The sequence below is a fragment of the Schistocerca gregaria genome, chromosome 5 (assembly GCF_023897955.1).
Source record: "Schistocerca gregaria isolate iqSchGreg1 chromosome 5, iqSchGreg1.2, whole genome shotgun sequence".
NCBI classification, from domain to species: Eukaryota; Metazoa; Arthropoda; class Insecta; order Orthoptera; family Acrididae; genus Schistocerca; species Schistocerca gregaria.
The window spans coordinates 74700120-74724881 of NC_064924.1; the positions used below are offsets into that span (position 1 = coordinate 74700120).

General features: G+C 48.4%; 1 protein-coding gene and 10 non-coding genes across 11 annotated transcripts; all 11 read right to left on the bottom strand.

Annotated features, from left to right (window-relative positions):
• Positions 1 to 625: 625 nt before the first annotated feature.
• LOC126274307 (5S ribosomal RNA) lies at positions 626 to 744 on the bottom strand. The gene has a single exon (XR_007550134.1). It is a non-coding gene; the product is annotated as a 5S ribosomal RNA (ribosomal RNA).
• Positions 745 to 2035: 1291 nt separating this feature from the next.
• On the bottom strand, positions 2036 to 2153 carry LOC126274129 (5S ribosomal RNA). Its single transcript, XR_007549956.1, has one exon. It is a non-coding gene; the product is annotated as a 5S ribosomal RNA (ribosomal RNA).
• Positions 2154 to 3450: 1297 nt separating this feature from the next.
• Positions 3451 to 3569, bottom strand: LOC126274808 (5S ribosomal RNA). Its single transcript, XR_007550362.1, has one exon. It is a non-coding gene; the product is annotated as a 5S ribosomal RNA (ribosomal RNA).
• A 1288-nt stretch (positions 3570 to 4857) lies between these two features.
• Positions 4858 to 4976, bottom strand: LOC126274810 (5S ribosomal RNA). Its single transcript, XR_007550364.1, has one exon. It is a non-coding gene; the product is annotated as a 5S ribosomal RNA (ribosomal RNA).
• A 1288-nt stretch (positions 4977 to 6264) lies between these two features.
• Positions 6265 to 6383, bottom strand: LOC126274811 (5S ribosomal RNA). Its single transcript, XR_007550365.1, has one exon. It is a non-coding gene; the product is annotated as a 5S ribosomal RNA (ribosomal RNA).
• Positions 6384 to 7671: 1288 nt separating this feature from the next.
• Positions 7672 to 7790, bottom strand: LOC126274812 (5S ribosomal RNA). Its single transcript, XR_007550366.1, has one exon. It is a non-coding gene; the product is annotated as a 5S ribosomal RNA (ribosomal RNA).
• A 1288-nt stretch (positions 7791 to 9078) lies between these two features.
• On the bottom strand, positions 9079 to 9197 carry LOC126274813 (5S ribosomal RNA). Its single transcript, XR_007550367.1, has one exon. It is a non-coding gene; the product is annotated as a 5S ribosomal RNA (ribosomal RNA).
• A 1288-nt stretch (positions 9198 to 10485) lies between these two features.
• LOC126274814 (5S ribosomal RNA) lies at positions 10486 to 10604 on the bottom strand. Its single transcript, XR_007550368.1, has one exon. It is a non-coding gene; the product is annotated as a 5S ribosomal RNA (ribosomal RNA).
• A 1288-nt stretch (positions 10605 to 11892) lies between these two features.
• Positions 11893 to 12011, bottom strand: LOC126274815 (5S ribosomal RNA). The gene has a single exon (XR_007550369.1). It is a non-coding gene; the product is annotated as a 5S ribosomal RNA (ribosomal RNA).
• A 1288-nt stretch (positions 12012 to 13299) lies between these two features.
• On the bottom strand, positions 13300 to 13418 carry LOC126274816 (5S ribosomal RNA). The gene has a single exon (XR_007550370.1). It is a non-coding gene; the product is annotated as a 5S ribosomal RNA (ribosomal RNA).
• Positions 13419 to 19306: 5888 nt separating this feature from the next.
• Positions 19307 to 20254, bottom strand: LOC126273230 (uncharacterized). The gene has a single exon (XM_049976774.1). It carries the CDS (start codon positions 20252 to 20254, stop codon positions 19307 to 19309), a length of 948 nt encoding a protein of 315 aa, XP_049832731.1.
• Between the last annotated feature and the right edge of the window lie 4508 nt (positions 20255 to 24762).

The following is a 24762-nucleotide window of genomic DNA, read 5'->3' on the forward strand; positions in this document are numbered from 1 at the left end:
ACACTAGATCGCGTGTTTGCACTGCTACAAAACAATATGCCCTGACGTATTTCACAACATTTCTGTCACTTCATACTGTTTTGTTATTTCCAGAGACTCTTGGAAGTCTTCCTTGGCGCACTCTTTTCAAACTGAGTTCCTTAATATCGTATCTTACGATAGTTTAAAATTAGTATGGAAGCATCTTTGTCACATGAGAAAGGTAGCATGAAAAAACGGCTGGCAGGGGTAGCGACAAGAAAGCAAGAATGAAGACAGCCAGAGTTCCCAGGCGGTCGCCGATCCGAATATAAACGTGTTGCTTATCTTCGGTGGTCGGACGGGAACAGGTTTTTTTTTTTTTTAATGTAGTTAGTTTTTGGAATTTAGCGCTCCTACAAAACAGTAGGCTCTGACGCATTTCAAGAGCACATCTGTCGATTCGCAGTGTTTCGTTATTTTCAACGAGTTCCTATCACTCTTCCTCCGCGCATTCTTGTACAAACTGAGTTCATTACTGTAATTTCGCATCTTTCGTTAATACAGTAGTTTAAAATGCTTGTGGAAGCATCTTTGTCGCACCTGAGAGTTTGTATGAAAAGAGGGCTGGCAGGTGTAGAGACATAAAATTTGAAAGAAGAGAGGGAGCCAACAGCACCCGGTGTTCCCAGGCGGTCACCCATCCAAGTACTTAACCGGGCCCGATGTTGCTTACTTCGGTGATCGGACGAGAACCGGTGTATTCAACATGGTATGGCCGTTGGCGTCCTTATACTGTAGCCGCACGGCACAAGAAGGATTCGCCTCTCCTCCCAATACACGCAATCGCCATTTTCGGTGGCACATTTGACGCAAAGCACGTCCTTCCACCTCGAAGGGCGACGCGCAGTGCGGCGCGCCGCCACGTGGGTCAGACGCACAACACAGCTGCTCGTTGCACCGCCCGTCATTCGTTTGGTTCGTGCGGCCTCCGACACTCGCGGGAGACGCACCTTGTTATTGTTGTCCGTCGCAGGGATTGCGCGCGGCCGGGCGGCGGGTGGACTGCGCGGGGTGTGGCAGTGTCCTGCTGGACCGAGAGAAGCGTTCTCACCTGCCTGACACGCCGTCGCGCTTCTGAGATATTTGCGTAATTCGCACGGTGCATAATCGGCTGTCACCTTCCGTCCCGACTTGTCCCGACTTTGCTCGACTGCCGCTCGCTGCCGCTCGGGTCGCGGTCCATATGACAGCACAAGCACGAGGAACATCTGCGAGATGGGCGCGGGCCGAACCGGCGTGTCCGAGGCGACGTGTGCGGCCGTTCGGAGCTACCAGAGCAGCTCTGTGCCGCGCCGTGCCGTGGAAAGGTGCGAAAACATGCACACAAGACACAGGCTTTTCGACAAAGTATCCATCTCTTGTAGCGACGAAAGGTAAATTTTTTGTTTACAAATTTGCCGTTGTGCACTGCTACAAAACAATATGCCCTGGACGTATTTCACAACATTTCTGTCACTTCATACTGTTTTGTTATTTCCAGAGACTCTTGGAAGTCTTCCTTGGCGCACTCTTTTCAAACTGAGTTCCTTAATATCGTATCTACGATAGTTTAAAATTAGTATGGAAGCATCTTTGTCACATGAGAAAGGTAGCATGAAAAAACGGCTGGCAGGGGTAGCGACAAGAAAGCAAGAAATGAAGACAGCCAGAGTTCCCAGGCGGTCGCCGATCCGAATATAAACGTTGTTGCTTATCTTCGGTGGTCGGACGGGAACAGGTTTTTTTTTTTTTTAATGTAGTTAGTTTTTGGAATTTAGCGCTCCTACAAAACAGTAGGCTCTGACGCATTTCAAGAGCACATCTGTCGATTCGCAGTGTTTCGTTATTTTCAACGAGTTCCTATCACTCTTCCTCCGCGCATTCTTGTACAAACTAGTTCATTACTGTAATTTCGCATCCTTTCGTTTAATACAGTAGTTTAAAATGCTTGTGGAAGCATCTTTGTCGCACCTGAGAGTTTGTATGAAAAGAGGGCTGGCAGGTGTAGAGACATAAAATTTGAAAGAAGAGAGGGAGCCAACAGCACCCGGTGTTCCCAGGCGGTCACCCATCCAAGTACTACCGGGCCCGATGTTGCTTAACTTCGGTGATCGGACGAGAACCGGTGTATTCAACATGGTATGGCCGTTGGCGTCCTTATACTGTAGCCGCACGGCACAAGAAGGATTCGCCTCTCCTCCCAATACACGCAATCGCCATTTTCGGTGGCACATTTGACGCAAAGCACGTCCTTCCCACCTCGAAGGCGACGCGCAGTGCGGCGCGCCGCCACGTGGGTCAGACGCACACACAGCTGCTCGTTGCAACCGCCCGTCATTCGTTTGGTTCGTGCGGCCTCCGACACTCGCGGAGACGCACCTTGTTATTGTTGTCCGTCGCAGGGATTGCGCGCGGCCGGGCGGCGGGTGGACTGCGCGGGGTGTGGCAGTGTCCTGCTGGACCGAGAGAAGCGTTCTCACCTGCCTGACACGCGTCGCGCTTCTAGATATTTGCGTAATTCGCACGGTGCATAATCGGCTGTCACCTCCGTCCCGACTTGTCCCGACTTTGCTCGACTGCCGCTCGCTGCCGCTCGGGTCGCGGTCCATATGACAGCACAAGCACGAGGAACATCTGCGAGATGGGCGCGGGCCGAACCGGCGGGGTCCGAGGCGACGTGTGCGGCCGTTCGGAGCTACCAGAGCAGCTCTGTGCCGCGCCGTAGCCCGTGGAAAGGTGCGAAAACATGCACACAAGACACAGGCTTTTCGACAAAGTATCCATCTCTTGTAGCGACGAAAGGTAAATTTTTGTTTACAAATTTGCCGTTGTGCACCTGCTTACAAAACAATATGCCCCTGACGTATTTCACAACATTTCTGTCACTTCATACTGTTTTGTTATTTCCAGAGACTCTTTGGAAGTCTTCCTTGGCCGCCACTCTTTTCAAACTGAGTTCCTTAATATCGTATCTTACGATAGTTTAAAATTAGTAGGGGGGCAAGCATCTTTGTCACATGAGAAAGGTAGCATGAAAAAACGGCTGGCAGGGTAGCGACAAGAAGCAAGAAATGAAGACAGCCAGAGTTCCCAGGCGGTCGCCGATCCGAATATAAACGTTGTTGCTTATCTTCGGTGGTCGGACGGGAACAGGTTTTTTTTTTTTTTAATGTAGTTAGTTTTTGGAATTTAGCGCTCCTACAAAACAGTAGGCTCTGACGCATTTCAAGAGCACATCTGTCGATTCGCAGTGTTTCGTTATTTTCAACGAGTTCCTATCACTCTTCCTCCGCGCATTCTTGTACAAACTGAGTTCATTACTGTAATTTCGCATCTTTCGTTTAATACAGTAGTTTAAAATGCTTGTGGAAGCATCTTTGTCGCACCTGAGAGTTTGTATGAAAAGAGGGCTGGCAGGTGTAGAGACATAAAATTTGAAAGAAGAGAGGGAGCCAACAGCACCCGGTGTTCCCAGGCGGTCACCCATCCAAGTACTAACCGGGCCCGATGTTGCTTAACTTCGGTGATCGGACGAGAACCGGTGTATTCAACATGGTATGGCCGTTGGCGTCCTTATACTGTAGCCGCACGGCACAAGAAGGATTCGCCTCTCCTCCCAATACACGCAATCGCCATTTTCGGTGGCACATTTGACGCAAAGCACGTCCTTCCACCTCGAAGGCGACGCGCAGTGCGGCGCGCCGCCACGTGGGTCAGACGCACAACACAGCTGCTCGTTGCACCGCCCGTCATTCGTTTGGTTCGTGCGGCCTCCGACACTCGCGGGAGACGCACCTTGTTATTGTTGTCCGTCGCAGGGATTGCGCGCGGCCGGGCGGCGGGTGGACTGCGCGGGGTGTGGCAGTGTCCTGCTGGACCGAGAGAAGCGTTCTCACCTGCCTGACACGCGTCGCGCTTCTAGATATTTGCGTAATTCGCACGGTGCATAATCGGCTGTCACCTTCCGTCCCGACTTGTCCCGACTTTGCTCGACTGCCGCTCGCTGCCGCTCGGGTCGCGGTCCATATGACAGCACAAGCACGAGGAACATCTGCGAGATGGGCGCGGGCCGAACCGGCGTGTCCGAGGCGACGTGTGCGGCCGTTCGGAGCTACCAGAGCAGCTCTGTGCCGCGCCGTGCCGTGGAAAGGTGCGAAAACATGCACACAAGACACAGGCTTTTCGACAAAGTATCCATCTCTTGTAGCGACGAAAGGTAAATTTTTGTTTACAAATTTGCCGTTGTGCACTGCTACAAAACAATATGCCCTGACGTATTTCACAACATTTCTGTCACTTCATACTGTTTTGTTATTTCCAGAGACTCTTTGGAAGTCTTCCTTGGCGCACTCTTTTCAAACTGAGTTCCTTAATATCGTATCTTACGATAGTTTAAAATTAGTATGGAAGCATCTTTGTCACATGAGAAAGGTAGCATGAAAAAACGGCTGGCAGGGGTAGCGACAAGAAAGCAAGAAATGAAGACAGCCAGAGTTCCCAGGCGGTCGCCGATCCGAATATAAACGTTGTTGCTTATCTTCGGTGGTCGGACGGGAACAGGTTTTTTTTTTTTTTAATGTAGTTAGTTTTTGGAATTTAGCGCTCCTACAAAACAGTAGGCTCTGACGCATTTCAAGAGCACATCTGTCGATTCGCAGTGTTTCGTTATTTTCAACGAGTTCCTATCACTCTTCCTCCGCGCATTCTTGTACAAACTGAGTTCATTACTGTAATTTCGCATCTTTCGTTTAATACAGTAGTTTAAAATGCTTGTGGAAGCATCTTTGTCGCACCTGAGAGTTTGTATGAAAAGAGGGCTGGCAGGTGTAGAGACATAAAATTTGAAAGAAGAGAGGGAGCCAACAGCACCCGGTGTTCCCAGGCGGTCACCCATCCAAGTACTAACCGGGCCCGATGTTGCTTAACTTCGGTGATCGGACGAGAACCGGTGTATTCAACATGGTATGGCCGTTGGCGTCCTTATACTGTAGCCGCACGGCACAAGAAGGATTCGCCTCTCCTCCCAATACACGCAATCGCCATTTTCGGTGGCACATTTGACGCAAAGCACGTCCTTCCACCTCGAAGGCGACGCGCAGTGCGGCGCGCCGCCACGTGGGTCAGACGCACAACACAGCTGCTCGTTGCACCGCCCGTCATTCGTTTGGTTCGTGCGGCCTCCGACACTCGCGGGAGACGCACCTTGTTATTGTTGTCCGTCGCAGGGATTGCGCGCGGCCGGGCGGCGGGTGGACTGCGCGGGGTGTGGCAGTGTCCTGCTGGACCGAGAGAAGCGTTCTCACCTGCCTGACACGCGTCGCGCTTCTAGATATTTGCGTAATTCGCACGGTGCATAATCGGCTGTCACCTTCCGTCCCGACTTGTCCCGACTTTGCTCGACTGCCGCTCGCTGCCGCTCGGGTCGCGGTCCATATGACAGCACAAGCACGAGGAACATCTGCGAGATGGGCGCGGGCCGAACCGGCGTGTCCGAGGCGACGTGTGCGGCCGTTCGGAGCTACCAGAGCAGCTCTGTGCCGCGCCGTGCCGTGGAAAGGTGCGAAAACATGCACACAAGACACAGGCTTTTCGACAAAGTATCCATCTCTTGTAGCGACGAAAGGTAAATTTTTGTTTACAAATTTGCCGTTGTGCACTGCTACAAAACAATATGCCCTGACGTATTTCACAACATTTCTGTCACTTCATACTGTTTTGTTATTTCCAGAGACTCTTTGGAAGTCTTCCTTGGCGCACTCTTTTCAAACTGAGTTCCTTAATATCGTATCTTACGATAGTTTAAAATTAGTATGGAAGCATCTTTGTCACATGAGAAAGGTAGCATGAAAAAACGGCTGGCAGGGGTAGCGACAAGAAAGCAAGAAATGAAGACAGCCAGAGTTCCCAGGCGGTCGCCGATCCGAATATAAACGTTGTTGCTTATCTTCGGTGGTCGGACGGGAACAGGTTTTTTTTTTTTTTAATGTAGTTAGTTTTTGGAATTTAGCGCTCCTACAAAACAGTAGGCTCTGACGCATTTCAAGAGCACATCTGTCGATTCGCAGTGTTTCGTTATTTTCAACGAGTTCCTATCACTCTTCCTCCGCGCATTCTTGTACAAACTGAGTTCATTACTGTAATTTCGCATCTTTCGTTTAATACAGTAGTTTAAAATGCTTGTGGAAGCATCTTTGTCGCACCTGAGAGTTTGTATGAAAAGAGGGCTGGCAGGTGTAGAGACATAAAATTTGAAAGAAGAGAGGGAGCCAACAGCACCCGGTGTTCCCAGGCGGTCACCCATCCAAGTACTAACCGGGCCCGATGTTGCTTAACTTCGGTGATCGGACGAGAACCGGTGTATTCAACATGGTATGGCCGTTGGCGTCCTTATACTGTAGCCGCACGGCACAAGAAGGATTCGCCTCTCCTCCCAATACACGCAATCGCCATTTTCGGTGGCACATTTGACGCAAAGCACGTCCTTCCACCTCGAAGGCGACGCGCAGTGCGGCGCGCCGCCACGTGGGTCAGACGCACAACACAGCTGCTCGTTGCACCGCCCGTCATTCGTTTGGTTCGTGCGGCCTCCGACACTCGCGGGAGACGCACCTTGTTATTGTTGTCCGTCGCAGGGATTGCGCGCGGCCGGGCGGCGGGTGGACTGCGCGGGGTGTGGCAGTGTCCTGCTGGACCGAGAGAAGCGTTCTCACCTGCCTGACACGCGTCGCGCTTCTAGATATTTGCGTAATTCGCACGGTGCATAATCGGCTGTCACCTTCCGTCCCGACTTGTCCCGACTTTGCTCGACTGCCGCTCGCTGCCGCTCGGGTCGCGGTCCATATGACAGCACAAGCACGAGGAACATCTGCGAGATGGGCGCGGGCCGAACCGGCGTGTCCGAGGCGACGTGTGCGGCCGTTCGGAGCTACCAGAGCAGCTCTGTGCCGCGCCGTGCCGTGGAAAGGTGCGAAAACATGCACACAAGACACAGGCTTTTCGACAAAGTATCCATCTCTTGTAGCGACGAAAGGTAAATTTTTGTTTACAAATTTGCCGTTGTGCACTGCTACAAAACAATATGCCCTGACGTATTTCACAACATTTCTGTCACTTCATACTGTTTTGTTATTTCCAGAGACTCTTTGGAAGTCTTCCTTGGCGCACTCTTTTCAAACTGAGTTCCTTAATATCGTATCTTACGATAGTTTAAAATTAGTATGGAAGCATCTTTGTCACATGAGAAAGGTAGCATGAAAAAACGGCTGGCAGGGGTAGCGACAAGAAAGCAAGAAATGAAGACAGCCAGAGTTCCCAGGCGGTCGCCGATCCGAATATAAACGTTGTTGCTTATCTTCGGTGGTCGGACGGGAACAGGTTTTTTTTTTTTTTAATGTAGTTAGTTTTTGGAATTTAGCGCTCCTACAAAACAGTAGGCTCTGACGCATTTCAAGAGCACATCTGTCGATTCGCAGTGTTTCGTTATTTTCAACGAGTTCCTATCACTCTTCCTCCGCGCATTCTTGTACAAACTGAGTTCATTACTGTAATTTCGCATCTTTCGTTTAATACAGTAGTTTAAAATGCTTGTGGAAGCATCTTTGTCGCACCTGAGAGTTTGTATGAAAAGAGGGCTGGCAGGTGTAGAGACATAAAATTTGAAAGAAGAGAGGGAGCCAACAGCACCCGGTGTTCCCAGGCGGTCACCCATCCAAGTACTAACCGGGCCCGATGTTGCTTAACTTCGGTGATCGGACGAGAACCGGTGTATTCAACATGGTATGGCCGTTGGCGTCCTTATACTGTAGCCGCACGGCACAAGAAGGATTCGCCTCTCCTCCCAATACACGCAATCGCCATTTTCGGTGGCACATTTGACGCAAAGCACGTCCTTCCACCTCGAAGGCGACGCGCAGTGCGGCGCGCCGCCACGTGGGTCAGACGCACAACACAGCTGCTCGTTGCACCGCCCGTCATTCGTTTGGTTCGTGCGGCCTCCGACACTCGCGGGAGACGCACCTTGTTATTGTTGTCCGTCGCAGGGATTGCGCGCGGCCGGGCGGCGGGTGGACTGCGCGGGGTGTGGCAGTGTCCTGCTGGACCGAGAGAAGCGTTCTCACCTGCCTGACACGCGTCGCGCTTCTAGATATTTGCGTAATTCGCACGGTGCATAATCGGCTGTCACCTTCCGTCCCGACTTGTCCCGACTTTGCTCGACTGCCGCTCGCTGCCGCTCGGGTCGCGGTCCATATGACAGCACAAGCACGAGGAACATCTGCGAGATGGGCGCGGGCCGAACCGGCGTGTCCGAGGCGACGTGTGCGGCCGTTCGGAGCTACCAGAGCAGCTCTGTGCCGCGCCGTGCCGTGGAAAGGTGCGAAAACATGCACACAAGACACAGGCTTTTCGACAAAGTATCCATCTCTTGTAGCGACGAAAGGTAAATTTTTGTTTACAAATTTGCCGTTGTGCACTGCTACAAAACAATATGCCCTGACGTATTTCACAACATTTCTGTCACTTCATACTGTTTTGTTATTTCCAGAGACTCTTTGGAAGTCTTCCTTGGCGCACTCTTTTCAAACTGAGTTCCTTAATATCGTATCTTACGATAGTTTAAAATTAGTATGGAAGCATCTTTGTCACATGAGAAAGGTAGCATGAAAAAACGGCTGGCAGGGGTAGCGACAAGAAAGCAAGAAATGAAGACAGCCAGAGTTCCCAGGCGGTCGCCGATCCGAATATAAACGTTGTTGCTTATCTTCGGTGGTCGGACGGGAACAGGTTTTTTTTTTTTTTAATGTAGTTAGTTTTTGGAATTTAGCGCTCCTACAAAACAGTAGGCTCTGACGCATTTCAAGAGCACATCTGTCGATTCGCAGTGTTTCGTTATTTTCAACGAGTTCCTATCACTCTTCCTCCGCGCATTCTTGTACAAACTGAGTTCATTACTGTAATTTCGCATCTTTCGTTTAATACAGTAGTTTAAAATGCTTGTGGAAGCATCTTTGTCGCACCTGAGAGTTTGTATGAAAAGAGGGCTGGCAGGTGTAGAGACATAAAATTTGAAAGAAGAGAGGGAGCCAACAGCACCCGGTGTTCCCAGGCGGTCACCCATCCAAGTACTAACCGGGCCCGATGTTGCTTAACTTCGGTGATCGGACGAGAACCGGTGTATTCAACATGGTATGGCCGTTGGCGTCCTTATACTGTAGCCGCACGGCACAAGAAGGATTCGCCTCTCCTCCCAATACACGCAATCGCCATTTTCGGTGGCACATTTGACGCAAAGCACGTCCTTCCACCTCGAAGGCGACGCGCAGTGCGGCGCGCCGCCACGTGGGTCAGACGCACAACACAGCTGCTCGTTGCACCGCCCGTCATTCGTTTGGTTCGTGCGGCCTCCGACACTCGCGGGAGACGCACCTTGTTATTGTTGTCCGTCGCAGGGATTGCGCGCGGCCGGGCGGCGGGTGGACTGCGCGGGGTGTGGCAGTGTCCTGCTGGACCGAGAGAAGCGTTCTCACCTGCCTGACACGCGTCGCGCTTCTAGATATTTGCGTAATTCGCACGGTGCATAATCGGCTGTCACCTTCCGTCCCGACTTGTCCCGACTTTGCTCGACTGCCGCTCGCTGCCGCTCGGGTCGCGGTCCATATGACAGCACAAGCACGAGGAACATCTGCGAGATGGGCGCGGGCCGAACCGGCGTGTCCGAGGCGACGTGTGCGGCCGTTCGGAGCTACCAGAGCAGCTCTGTGCCGCGCCGTGCCGTGGAAAGGTGCGAAAACATGCACACAAGACACAGGCTTTTCGACAAAGTATCCATCTCTTGTAGCGACGAAAGGTAAATTTTTGTTTACAAATTTGCCGTTGTGCACTGCTACAAAACAATATGCCCTGACGTATTTCACAACATTTCTGTCACTTCATACTGTTTTGTTATTTCCAGAGACTCTTTGGAAGTCTTCCTTGGCGCACTCTTTTCAAACTGAGTTCCTTAATATCGTATCTTACGATAGTTTAAAATTAGTATGGAAGCATCTTTGTCACATGAGAAAGGTAGCATGAAAAAACGGCTGGCAGGGGTAGCGACAAGAAAGCAAGAAATGAAGACAGCCAGAGTTCCCAGGCGGTCGCCGATCCGAATATAAACGTTGTTGCTTATCTTCGGTGGTCGGACGGGAACAGGTTTTTTTTTTTTTTAATGTAGTTAGTTTTTGGAATTTAGCGCTCCTACAAAACAGTAGGCTCTGACGCATTTCAAGAGCACATCTGTCGATTCGCAGTGTTTCGTTATTTTCAACGAGTTCCTATCACTCTTCCTCCGCGCATTCTTGTACAAACTGAGTTCATTACTGTAATTTCGCATCTTTCGTTTAATACAGTAGTTTAAAATGCTTGTGGAAGCATCTTTGTCGCACCTGAGAGTTTGTATGAAAAGAGGGCTGGCAGGTGTAGAGACATAAAATTTGAAAGAAGAGAGGGAGCCAACAGCACCCGGTGTTCCCAGGCGGTCACCCATCCAAGTACTAACCGGGCCCGATGTTGCTTAACTTCGGTGATCGGACGAGAACCGGTGTATTCAACATGGTATGGCCGTTGGCGTCCTTATACTGTAGCCGCACGGCACAAGAAGGATTCGCCTCTCCTCCCAATACACGCAATCGCCATTTTCGGTGGCACATTTGACGCAAAGCACGTCCTTCCACCTCGAAGGCGACGCGCAGTGCGGCGCGCCGCCACGTGGGTCAGACGCACAACACAGCTGCTCGTTGCACCGCCCGTCATTCGTTTGGTTCGTGCGGCCTCCGACACTCGCGGGAGACGCACCTTGTTATTGTTGTCCGTCGCAGGGATTGCGCGCGGCCGGGCGGCGGGTGGACTGCGCGGGGTGTGGCAGTGTCCTGCTGGACCGAGAGAAGCGTTCTCACCTGCCTGACACGCGTCGCGCTTCTAGATATTTGCGTAATTCGCACGGTGCATAATCGGCTGTCACCTTCCGTCCCGACTTGTCCCGACTTTGCTCGACTGCCGCTCGCTGCCGCTCGGGTCGCGGTCCATATGACAGCACAAGCACGAGGAACATCTGCGAGATGGGCGCGGGCCGAACCGGCGTGTCCGAGGCGACGTGTGCGGCCGTTCGGAGCTACCAGAGCAGCTCTGTGCCGCGCCGTGCCGTGGAAAGGTGCGAAAACATGCACACAAGACACAGGCTTTTCGACAAAGTATCCATCTCTTGTAGCGACGAAAGGTAAATTTTTGTTTACAAATTTGCCGTTGTGCACTGCTACAAAACAATATGCCCTGACGTATTTCACAACATTTCTGTCACTTCATACTGTTTTGTTATTTCCAGAGACTCTTTGGAAGTCTTCCTTGGCGCACTCTTTTCAAACTGAGTTCCTTAATATCGTATCTTACGATAGTTTAAAATTAGTATGGAAGCATCTTTGTCACATGAGAAAGGTAGCATGAAAAAACGGCTGGCAGGGGTAGCGACAAGAAAGCAAGAAATGAAGACAGCCAGAGTTCCCAGGCGGTCGCCGATCCGAATATAAACGTTGTTGCTTATCTTCGGTGGTCGGACGGGAACAGGTTTTTTTTTTTTTTAATGTAGTTAGTTTTTGGAATTTAGCGCTCCTACAAAACAGTAGGCTCTGACGCATTTCAAGAGCACATCTGTCGATTCGCAGTGTTTCGTTATTTTCAACGAGTTCCTATCACTCTTCCTCCGCGCATTCTTGTACAAACTGAGTTCATTACTGTAATTTCGCATCTTTCGTTTAATACAGTAGTTTAAAATGCTTGTGGAAGCATCTTTGTCGCACCTGAGAGTTTGTATGAAAAGAGGGCTGGCAGGTGTAGAGACATAAAATTTGAAAGAAGAGAGGGAGCCAACAGCACCCGGTGTTCCCAGGCGGTCACCCATCCAAGTACTAACCGGGCCCGATGTTGCTTAACTTCGGTGATCGGACGAGAACCGGTGTATTCAACATGGTATGGCCGTTGGCGTCCTTATACTGTAGCCGCACGGCACAAGAAGGATTCGCCTCTCCTCCCAATACACGCAATCGCCATTTTCGGTGGCACATTTGACGCAAAGCACGTCCTTCCACCTCGAAGGCGACGCGCAGTGCGGCGCGCCGCCACGTGGGTCAGACGCACAACACAGCTGCTCGTTGCACCGCCCGTCATTCGTTTGGTTCGTGCGGCCTCCGACACTCGCGGGAGACGCACCTTGTTATTGTTGTCCGTCGCAGGGATTGCGCGCGGCCGGGCGGCGGGTGGACTGCGCGGGGTGTGGCAGTGTCCTGCTGGACCGAGAGAAGCGTTCTCACCTGCCTGACACGCGTCGCGCTTCTAGATATTTGCGTAATTCGCACGGTGCATAATCGGCTGTCACCTTCCGTCCCGACTTGTCCCGACTTTGCTCGACTGCCGCTCGCTGCCGCTCGGGTCGCGGTCCATATGACAGCACAAGCACGAGGAACATCTGCGAGATGGGCGCGGGCCGAACCGGCGTGTCCGAGGCGACGTGTGCGGCCGTTCGGAGCTACCAGAGCAGCTCTGTGCCGCGCCGTGCCGTGGAAAGGTGCGAAAACATGCACACAAGACACAGGCTTTTCGACAAAGTATCCATCTCTTGTAGCGACGAAAGGTAAATTTTTGTTTACAAATTTGCCGTTGTGCACTGCTACAAAACAATATGCCCTGACGTATTTCACAACATTTCTGTCACTTCATACTGTTTTGTTATTTCCAGAGACTCTTTGGAAGTCTTCCTTGGCGCACTCTTTTCAAACTGAGTTCCTTAATATCGTATCTTACGATAGTTTAAAATTAGTATGGAAGCATCTTTGTCACATGAGAAAGGTAGCATGAAAAAACGGCTGGCAGGGGTAGCGACAAGAAAGCAAGAAATGAAGACAGCCAGAGTTCCCAGGCGGTCGCCGATCCGAATATAAACGTTGTTGCTTATCTTCGGTGGTCGGACGGGAACAGGTTTTTTTTTTTTTTAATGTAGTTAGTTTTTGGAATTTAGCGCTCCTACAAAACAGTAGGCTCTGACGCATTTCAAGAGCACATCTGTCGATTCGCAGTGTTTCGTTATTTTCAACGAGTTCCTATCACTCTTCCTCCGCGCATTCTTGTACAAACTGAGTTCATTACTGTAATTTCGCATCTTTCGTTTAATACAGTAGTTTAAAATGCTTGTGGAAGCATCTTTGTCGCACCTGAGAGTTTGTATGAAAAGAGGGCTGGCAGGTGTAGAGACATAAAATTTGAAAGAAGAGAGGGAGCCAACAGCACCCGGTGTTCCCAGGCGGTCACCCATCCAAGTACTAACCGGGCCCGATGTTGCTTAACTTCGGTGATCGGACGAGAACCGGTGTATTCAACATGGTATGGCCGTTGGCGTCCTTATACTGTAGCCGCACGGCACAAGAAGGATTCGCCTCTCCTCCCAATACACGCAATCGCCATTTTCGGTGGCACATTTGACGCAAAGCACGTCCTTCCACCTCGAAGGCGACGCGCAGTGCGGCGCGCCGCCACGTGGGTCAGACGCACAACACAGCTGCTCGTTGCACCGCCCGTCATTCGTTTGGTTCGTGCGGCCTCCGACACTCGCGGGAGACGCACCTTGTTATTGTTGTCCGTCGCAGGGATTGCGCGCGGCCGGGCGGCGGGTGGACTGCGCGGGGTGTGGCAGTGTCCTGCTGGACCGAGAGAAGCGTTCTCACCTGCCTGACACGCGTCGCGCTTCTAGATATTTGCGTAATTCGCACGGTGCATAATCGGCTGTCACCTTCCGTCCCGACTTGTCCCGACTTTGCTCGACTGCCGCTCGCTGCCGCTCGGGTCGCGGTCCATATGACAGCACAAGCACGAGGAACATCTGCGAGATGGGCGCGGGCCGAACCGGCGTGTCCGAGGCGACGTGTGCGGCCGTTCGGAGCTACCAGAGCAGCTCTGTGCCGCGCCGTGCCGTGGAAAGGTGCGAAAACATGCACACAAGACACAGGCTTTTCGACAAAGTATCCATCTCTTGTAGCGACGAAAGGTAAATTTTTGTTTACAAATTTGCCGTTGTGCACTGCTACAAAACAATATGCCCTGACGTATTTCACAACATTTCTGTCACTTCATACTGTTTTGTTATTTCCAGAGACTCTTTGGAAGTCTTCCTTGGCGCACTCTTTTCAAACTGAGTTCCTTAATATCGTATCTTACGATAGTTTAAAATTAGTATGGAAGCATCTTTGTCACATGAGAAAGGTAGCATGAAAAAACGGCTGGCAGGGGTAGCGACAAGAAAGCAAGAAATGAAGACAGCCAGAGTTCCCAGGCGGTCGCCGATCCGAATATAAACGTTGTTGCTTATCTTCGGTGGTCGGACGGGAACAGGTTTTTTTTTTTTTTAATGTAGTTAGTTTTTGGAATTTAGCGCTCCTACAAAACAGTAGGCTCTGACGCATTTCAAGAGCACATCTGTCGATTCGCAGTGTTTCGTTATTTTCAACGAGTTCCTATCACTCTTCCTCCGCGCATTCTTGTACAAACTGAGTTCATTACTGTAATTTCGCATCTTTCGTTTAATACAGTAGTTTAAAATGCTTGTGGAAGCATCTTTGTCGCACCTGAGAGTTTGTATGAAAAGAGGGCTGGCAGGTGTAGAGACATAAAATTTGAAAGAAGAGAGGGAGCCAACAGCACCTTTTTTTTTTTTTTTTTTTATTTTTTATTTTTTTTTTTTTTTTTTTTTTATATGGGTGCTGTTGGCTCCTCGTAGGGGGACTGGTAGACGCATTTTCTAGTAATGCCTTCTTCGGCGAGGCGCGCATGGACCTTGATGCGGTATTGCATCTTGTATACGAATCAAAAGAAAATGGTTTCTCCATAACTTGAGAAACAAAAAAACGTTAAAATCACTCAAATTATACTTCAAAACGGAAAATAAAAATGTCTCCACACCGTAAACGCTCGCTTGAACGACGGCGGAAAGTGGTCGCCAACTTCCATGGCTACCAGAAACGCAGTAGCTGCCGAAAATGTATATCACACTAGGAAAGAAAAAATAAATCTAATCAAACCGTCTCCGCCAATGTTCTTCAGATATGACGGCGAGAAGAATCACAAACTGAAAAACATCCACCCACAGAAAGTATAAGGAATCCAACGTACATGCACACGTAAAAGTAAGGAAAAAGTCCTTCTCGACACTGTCTCCTCGGTCACCTTGGGAGAGAAAATGAAAGAAAAAATGTCCTCAGAACAAAGAAAAACAAATAAATAAAGCACAAGTTAACTCCTACTAATAAAACATTCACATAACCCGAGAACAGGATACGTTGTCGATAATGTTCGTTCCATATAACACACATTGGCATTCAAATTTAGTTCCATCATTTGTAGAAAAAAAAGTTCCGTTGTAAGCAAAGTCCCGTCGAAGCAACATAATTCATAGCACCGGCATTACCACTGGAGGATAACGCGATAAAAGTCAAAATTGGTAGGCAGTCCTATGTAGATATCAAAAATTTAGCATAGGCATGGTCCAAGGCCACACGCAAAAAATTGGCAAAAGTCTGAGTATAAGCCGCACGAGCAAGGTCCTGACGGTGTTCCGTCCACAAATAGGATAGAAAATCGACGGCATCAGTCACTTTCAGGGTAAAGATACAGTAAACTGTATGTCCAAGAATCCATAACGTCGCATTTCTTTTGGTGGCCGGGTAAGCCGCGCACTGAGGCACTATGGCGTCCATGGTTGTCACGTGCCGCCTGTCCACCCTGTTAATCAGACGAACCATGTCACAGGCAATGTCCCAGACCACACGAAATTTGTCACACACAAAACGATGTTCGATAGTGTCCTCCTCTGCACACAATTCACACTCTCCCGAAGAAATCAAATTAATAGCACAAAGATTGGCATTTGTCGGGATAGTCCGGTTGACCACTTTATACCAAGTAGCATGAACGGCGGCAGGGACGGCGGCGGTAGCAAGATTCTTCCACACCAGCTGCCAATCATGCTGTGGCAACCGATATTCCCATTTGTTCCTAATCGGCGTCCCTCGAAGAGCTCGAATTATCTCAGTAACACTACATGTACAGACGTCACCAAACACAAGATAACTATTATAAACATAATAGCGGCGCACGAAATTCAACACATACGGAATATGACTGATTGAAACAGGGGCTACTACTGATGGTGGGCGGTAATGACGAAACAAGGCCGCTGTCGGACTGTGCGGCCCCTTGTCAATCACCACTGTGGTCCGTTTCACAAGGAGCGCCGCACACTTAGATCGGAAGTCAACCAAACCTAGCCCCCCTTCCTGCAAGCTTAAAGTACACGTCGCCAAGGAGACCTTAAAAATATTGCCCTTCCATAGCAGCCAATAAACTGCTTGTTGGATGGCCCTTTCCAATTCTTTTGGCACTGGGAGAACTTGTGCCAGATACCACGCTTTGGCGAAGATATTCGTGTTAATGAGATCCACCTTCTGACGAAGCGCCAGGTTCCGAGAGGCGTAGAGTTTAGCAACAGCTCGGATCTTGTATAATGTGGAACGCCAATTAAGGGCTTCCATACGCTGTGTGTTGTCAGTTAGAATGACACCGAGCACCGTGTGCTGTTGCTTCACACAAAACCAATCGCCGCTGACAGTGCGTAATCGAGGTGTAAGGGGAAGCAAGACAGTCTTATGAGAGTTGACGATAGCCCCCGTCGCCCTCTCAAAACGGTCCAAAACACCACGCAAGCGATCAAGATCCTCTGGATGATCAATGAAGACCCCCAGGTCATCAGCATACGCCCGACATACCAGCTGAACGTCGCCAAGCCGAATACCCCGGCACTCCCGGGCTATACAACGTAGGAGTGGGTCCAACGCCAAGGCGAAAAGCGCCATAGACAGAGGACACCCCTGTCGGACAGAACGACCAATGGGGATGACGCTACCAGGAATACCGTTGATGACCACCCGAGAAGTGGCATTACGCAAGATATTGTACACCATCTTCGTTAGTTTGGACCCAAAACCCAGGCCGATCATCACTCGCCGCAGATAGGAGTGGCTGATCCGATCAAAGGCGTTTTTAAAGTCTACCAGCAAGATCGCAGCCGCTCGGAGCCTGTGACCCTTTACATATCCGATGCAGTCGCGATAAGCCAGGACGGCATCGAAAATGTTCCTGTCGGCCACAGCACAAGTTTGATATTCACTGATGACCTTGGGCAGAACGACCTGCATCCTGTGCGTAACACACCGCGCCATAATCTTATAATCAGCGTTCAAGAGGGTTATAGGGCGAACACTGTCTATACGCGGCGTCGCGGTTGATTTAGGGAGAAGTGCAACACGCCCTTCCGCAAACTCCGCCGGGATGTCAACACCGTTATGGATTTCGTTCATGATCACAGTTAAGACATCGCGTAAAAGAGGGAAAAATTTTAAATAAAATTCCGCGGGGATTCCGTCCATACCAGGGGATTTGCCCCTAGGACTACTTTTCACGGCCGCAAAGAGATCCTCAGAAGTAAAAGTTGCATTAAGATAGGCCCTGTCTTGTCGCGTTAAAACATGTGGGACCCCCTGCAAAAAATCGCGGAGCGCCCCGGGGTCGGCGTCTACTGGGTGAAAGAGCGCAGCAAAGTGATCATGGACCTCCCGCTCAATATCCACCCAGTCGGGAGTCGTCGTCCCATCCTGTTTGAGCCACTTACGAATAACCAACCTCTCCCGCCGCCTCCGCTCCCTGTTCAGGTGGTAGAGAGAGAGCGGTTCCCCCTCAACGGCACCTACAGGTTGGCTGCGCGTGACCGTCCCAAACCCCTTCCGGCGAAGATCGTCAAGAAGTTGAGCTTTAAACTGATTAAAAACCGGAAGCAACTGTGGAGACGTAGTGACCAGCTGAGCTAGATCTTTTAAACAGGACTGGTAAAAACTCGCCGTCGACCGGCGCCAGTGCGCCGCATCGCGACTAAAATTGATTAAAAAGCGCCTGATGGCCGGCTTCGCTACCTCCACCCACCACCTGATGGTACTGCCGTCGTCGCCCTTGTCACGCAAGAGCTTGCGCCACAAAGCAGTAAATTGGGACGCAAGAGCGTCATCATCTAAAAGACTGCAATTAAGCTTCCAGATATTCGGACGCCGAGGAGGTCGCGCACGCGGTAAAACAAGTTGACACAAAAATCCACAATGGTCAGAAAAAATAACCGGCAATACTTCCGCCCTTGTGACATGGGCGGCAAGCGGCAACGACACATAAATTCTGTCCAGTCGACTATGACCTGTGGCATAAAAGTGGGTGAAATGTGTTTTATCCGGGTTGAGCACACGCCACGTGTCCCGCAAGCGAAAAGTGTCAACCAAAGTGCGCAACTCTTGACACCAATTAGGGCGCGGCTCCTGATCCCTACCATCAATAACGGCGTTGAAATCGCCACCAAGCACTAATTCATTAGTATTGCGATGGAGCAATTGACAGAGATCATGGCTGTAAAACTGATTCCGCGCTGGTTTATCACCGGCATGGGCATAGACATTAACAAAAGCGACACCATTAATAACACAGGCGATTGCGCGACCATTGGGCAATATTTCAACGTCACTGACATCAAAACCCGGACGGACTAAAATGGCAGTACCAGTCTGTTCATCCGACATGATATTATCAATAACGGTAAAAGCAGAGGAATCAATAAAATACAAAAGAGCCGTACGCGTAACTTCCTGTAATAACGCGACATGACAGTGAGAATCACATAAAAAAGTGTGCAAAGCCGATAACTTATACTGGGCACTCAATTTGTTTACATTAACAGTTAAAATGTTCCACGAACAATGCTCAATATCCATACATAATTAAAAAAAAAGAGCACAATTGATAAAAACCTTACATGGGGAGAAAAACAGCAATGATCGGCAAAAGACAACCACCACAAAAGGATAAAATATACCAGAGAGACGGGTTGAAATCCCGTCAGCCGGATCCATAGCATCCAATCGGCGCAATGCACTAAAAAAAGACGACTATGATAGGCCGTCCCCCATTGAAAACAGAGCACGGCTCCCATAACCCGTCATTTAAAAACAGATAGAACATCGACGCCGAATAACGACGGAGGATCTTGCGGCGGTCGGTGAATAAAGGCAAACGGAGCTGACCACGCGAAAACGACCAACAAAAAACCAAACGAGGGCACCGCAGAAGCAGCAATAAAATAGCTAAAAAAAACACAGATCATGCAAATGTGCGCGAGAGGAGGAAACAACACTTGCACACACTAAGTCGCGTCACTGGCCTCCACGTCCGCCACCCAGTCCTGGGGGGCGGCGGGAGGGGGGTGTGGGGGTGGCGCGGTCCCAGAATCCGTTCCACTAGAGTCCACCGACATGGGACCAACGACAGACATCTCGACATCAGCAGAAGAAGCCGGCACACGTTCAGTAGCAGAAGGACAAACGCGACGCTGGTGTGTGTCTTCCGCCTTACGTTTCGTCGGCAATTGCTGTGTCAACACAGCCGAAACAGTGTCGGTCGATTGCCCGGAGTCGTCGCCTGCGCCCGGCTGGCTTAAGACAGTCCTTAAGTGCCGAACAGCGACGTCACGTTTTTGATCAGCAACATTGATTTCGGCAGGCAGCTGACGGCGAGGAGAGGCGCGCCGTTGTTGCTGTTGGTCCACAGGCTGACGCCCAGAGCCAGGAGCCTGAGACGAACGCCGCTCGTCGGCAAGGTCCCGTCGGGAAGCACGCTGTTGGGAAGCCTGCCGACCGGGTCGTGTCGGTCGGGAGGCGTCGGGGGAACGCCCAACCGGAGACGGACTGCGATCGGGTCGCGGAAGACCCCTATCAGAGGGAGGCGACCGACCAACACTACGCGCACGTTGCCGACTTGAACTACGAGACGAACGTTCGTCCCGTCTCGGTTTCGGTGCTACAAAAAATGCCTGTGATTCCACAGCAGCAGCGGAATTAGGAGAACCGGCAGGCACAGTAACAGGGGCAATCAAAGAACCGGACTGTTCCGGTACTGTCACTGACAGCGAAACAGGTTCCGACACTAAATCACGCGCCGACTGCTGCACGGGTTCGGACACTGTCTCTTGTGAAACATTCGTTACTACCAGATTTTCGATAGTTGTCCCGTCAGCCGGAGCCGGAGACATTGAATCTAACACAGCAGACACAGAAGCAGAGTCACTATCGGTAGTGGACACATCCATAGCCATCGGGGTGGCAGCAAAGTTAGCGTCAGCTACACGGCGCGCGGGCGCGGGGGGGGCGGTACCCAAACCCGTGGCGGCCACAGAAGCAAAGCTGGCATCATTGAAATTACCTACAGTAGGCAGCTGGGCAGGCCGTTTCCGTTTGGGACAATCCTGTCTATAATGGCCAACGCCACCACAAAAAGAACATGTTTGTGGCTGTCCACTATAAGTAACGAACGCGCGGTGGCCGTTAACCAAAACAAACGAAGGAATGTGCTGTCTAACAACCATTTTCACACTTCTCACTCCGTTTTCTACTTGAAACAAGTACGCGGAGGACCACTTTTCCTTCACTACAGACAAAACAGTGCCATACGGCCGCAAATAACGAGCAATTGTGTCATTTCGAATTTCAAATGGTAGGTTAAACACACGAATTTGCCTAATGCCAAAGCCAGCATGCGACACATTAACATTGCTTACGCGACCGTCAAGGTGACGAAATTTTCGGACACCGTCATTGACAGACACAACATGATCACACATTTCGGAATTTTTCAACTTCAAGAACACAGAGTTAAGAAAAGTATCGAATTGGATACCGAGAACGTCATCGTGCGTTAACAACAGATCTTCTAGAATCCAACGGTGGATTTCAAAGGCCGAGGGCTTGTCTACAGAACGATCGAACTCACATTGAATGTTATTTTGGCGTTCTTCACTGTCATCGTAAATCGTTGCCATAACTTACAGTCTGTGATGAAATATACAGCCGCTAGGCAGAGAAGAGCAGACGACACGCGAGGCGCCGCCGGCCAAGTCGCACGCGGAAGTACTGCTCGCTCGGCACCGAGGTGTTGCCAGGCGGGCAGACAGCCAAGTACTAACCGGGCCCGATGTTGCTTAACATCGGTGATCGGACGAGAACCGGTGTATTCAACATGGTATGGCCGTTGGCGTCCTTATACTGTAGCCGCACGGCACAAGAAGGATTCGCCTCTCCTCCCAATACACGCAATCGCCATTTTCGGTGGCACATTTGACGCAAAGCACGTCCTTCCACCTCGAAGGCGACGCGCAGTGCGGCGCGCCGCCACGTGGGTCAGACGCACAACACAGCTGCTCGTTGCACCGCCCGTCATTCGTTTGGTTCGTGCGGCCTCCGACACTCGCGGGAGACGCACCTTGTTATTGTTGTCCGTCGCAGGGATTGCGCGCGGCCGGGCGGCGGGTGGACTGCGCGGGGTGTGGCAGTGTCCTGCTGGACCGAGAGAAGCGTTCTCACCTGCCTGACACGCGTCGCGCTTCTAGATATTTGCGTAATTCGCACGGTGCATAATCGGCTGTCACCTTCCGTCCCGACTTGTCCCGACTTTGCTCGACTGCCGCTCGCTGCCGCTCGGGTCGCGGTCCATATGACAGCACAAGCACGAGGAACATCTGCGAGATGGGCGCGGGCCGAACCGGCGTGTCCGAGGCGACGTGTGCGGCCGTTCGGAGCTACCAGAGCAGCTCTGTGCCGCGCCGTGCCGTGGAAAGGTGCGAAAACATGCACACAAGACACAGGCTTTTCGACAAAGTATCCATCTCTTGTAGCGACGAAAGGTAAATTTTTGTTTACAAATTTGCCGTTGTGCACTGCTACAAAACAATATGCCCTGACGTATTTCACAACATTTCTGTCACTTCATACTGTTTTGTTATTTCCAGAGACTCTTTGGAAGTCTTCCTTGGCGCACTCTTTTCAAACTGAGTTCCTTAATATCGTATCTTACGATAGTTTAAAATCAGTATGGAAGCATCTTTGTCACATGAGAAAGGTAGCATGAAAAAACGGCTGGCAGGGGTAGCGACAAGAAAGCAAGAAATGAAGACAGCCAGAGTTCCCAGGCGGTCGCCGATCCGAATATAAACGTTGTTGCTTATCTTCGGTGGTCGGACGGGAACAGGTTTTTTTTTTTTTTAATGTAGTTAGTTTTTGGAATTTAGCGCTCCTACAAAACAGTAGGCTCTGACGCATTTCAAGAGCACATCTGTCGATTCGCAGTGTTTCGTTATTTTCAACGAGTTCCTATCACTCTTCCTCCGCGCATTCTTGTACAAACTGAGTTCATTACTGTAATTTCGCATCTTTCGTTTAATACAGTAGTTTAAAATGCTTGTGGAAGCATCTTTGTCGCACCTGAGAGACCCTATAGAGCTTGACATTTTACTTTTATATAGTTTTTTGTTTGTCTTTCTATATTTAATGATGATGTTTTGTTGGGGTGACATGAAGAATAGATAAACTCTTCATTATTATATCATTTATTTATGTTTGTTATTTTGATCCATAATTTATGATCATAAGATTAAGTTACCTTAGGGATAACAGCGTAATTGTTTTTGAGAGCTCATATCTACAAAGCAGATTGCGACCTCGATGTTGGATTAAGAAAAATTTTGGGTGCAGGAGCCCAATGATTAGGTCTGTTCGACCTTTAAATTCTTACATGATCTGAGTTCAGACCGGCGTGAGCCAGGTCGGTTTCTATCCTAAGATTGTTAATCCATATTAGTACGAAAGGACCATATGGTTAAAATATTTTTTGTTATATTGATTAATATTAATTTATTTACTATTTTGACAGATTAATGTGTTGAATTTAGAATTCATTTATGTAGATTTTTTCTACAAATAGTATTGATTCTTTATGATTTATTTATATTTATTTTGAATTTTCTTTTATTGGTTATTTGTGTTTTAATTAGTGTTGCCTTTTTAACTTTATTAGAGCGTAAGGTTTTAGGTTATATTCAGATTCGAAAGGGTCCAAATAAGGTAGGTTTTGTTGGAATTCCTCAGCCATTTAGAGATGCTATTAAGTTAATTTGTAAGGAGCAGCCAATTGCTATTATATCTAATTACCTACTTTATTATTTTTCCCCTGTTTTTAATTTAATGATTTTTTTAGCCGTTTGAGTAATTTTTCCTTATTTAACTTATATGTGTTCTTTTTCTTATGGATTTTTATTTTTTTTATGTTGTACTAGATTAGGTGTTTATACTGTTATAATTGCTGGTTGATCTTCTAATTCAAATTATTCATTATTAGGTTCTCTTCGTTCTGTTGCTCAAACAATTTCTTATGAAGTTAGTTTAGCTTTAATTTTATTGTCTTTAATTATTTTAATTGGTAGTTTTAATATGTTTGATTTTATAAACTATCAGCTTTATTGTTGATTTATTATTATTTCTTTTCCTTTAGCTTTAGCTTGTTTTGCTTCTTGCTTAGCTGAAACTAATCGTACTCCTTTTGATTTTGCTGAAGGGGAATCTGAGTTAGTTTCAGGATTTAATATTGAGTATGGTGCGGGTGGTTTTACTTTAATTTTTTTAGCTGAATATACTAGAATTGTCTTCATAAGAATGTTATTGGCTTTAATTTTTTTAGGCGGTGATTTTTATTCTTTTATATTTTTTATTAAGCTTGCTATTATATCTTTTGGTTTTATTTGGGTTCGTGGAACGTTACCACGGTTTCGTTATGATAAATTAATGTACTTAGCTTGAAAAAGTTTTTTACCTTTATCTTTGAATTTTTTTATTTTCTTTGTTGGTTTAAAGGTTTTATTTATCTCATTTGTTTAGTGAAATTTTTTGAGAAAAGTTAATAGAAGAGTTAAACTTCTAATTTTATGTTTTCAAAACATATGCTTTTCCTAAGCTAATTAACTTTATTCCTTAATTAATTTATCTCATGCGTTTGCGACATGGACATTAATTAAGAAATATGTGAAGTAAATAATTGTTAAGATTTGACCTGTTATAATATAAGGTTCTTCAACAGGTCGTTTACCAATTCACGTTAGTAAGCATACAACAACTACTATAATTCAGAATAAAATTTGATTAATAGGGTAAAATTGAATGCCTCGGAATGGTGTTTTATTATAAAATGGTAAAATTAATAAGATTCTAATTGATAAAAATAATGCAATAACACCTCCTAACTTATTAGGGATAGATCGTAGAATTGCATATGCAAATAGGAAATATCACTCTGGTTGAATGTGAACTGGTGTTACTAATGGGTTGGCAGGTACAAAGTTATCTGGATCTCCTAATAGGTAAGGATTAATTAAACATAGTATAATTAATAATGATGTTATTATTACAAATGTAATAGAATCCTTAAAGGTAAAGTATGGATGGAATGGAATTTTTTCAATATCTCCATTTAGTCCAAGAGGATTATTAGATCCTGTTTGGTGAAGAAAAAACAAATGAATTGCTGCTATAGCAGCAATAATAAATGGTAATACAAAATGGAATGTGAAGAATCGATTTAATGTTGCATTATCAACAGCGAATCCTCCTCATACTCATTGGACTAAATCTGTTCCTAAGTATGGGATTGCTGATAATAAATTAGTAATTACTGTTGCACCTCAAAAAGATATTTGGCCTCAGGGTAAGACATATCCTATAAATGCAGTTGCTATAACTAAAAATAAAATCACTGTACCAATTATTCAGGTATGTATAT

Bases quoted from the DNA above. Each gene is read 5' to 3' on its own strand.
- LOC126273230 (XM_049976774.1), bottom strand. From the start codon at position 20,254: ATGGCTATGGATGTGTCCACTACCGATAGTGACTCTGCTTCTGTGTCT.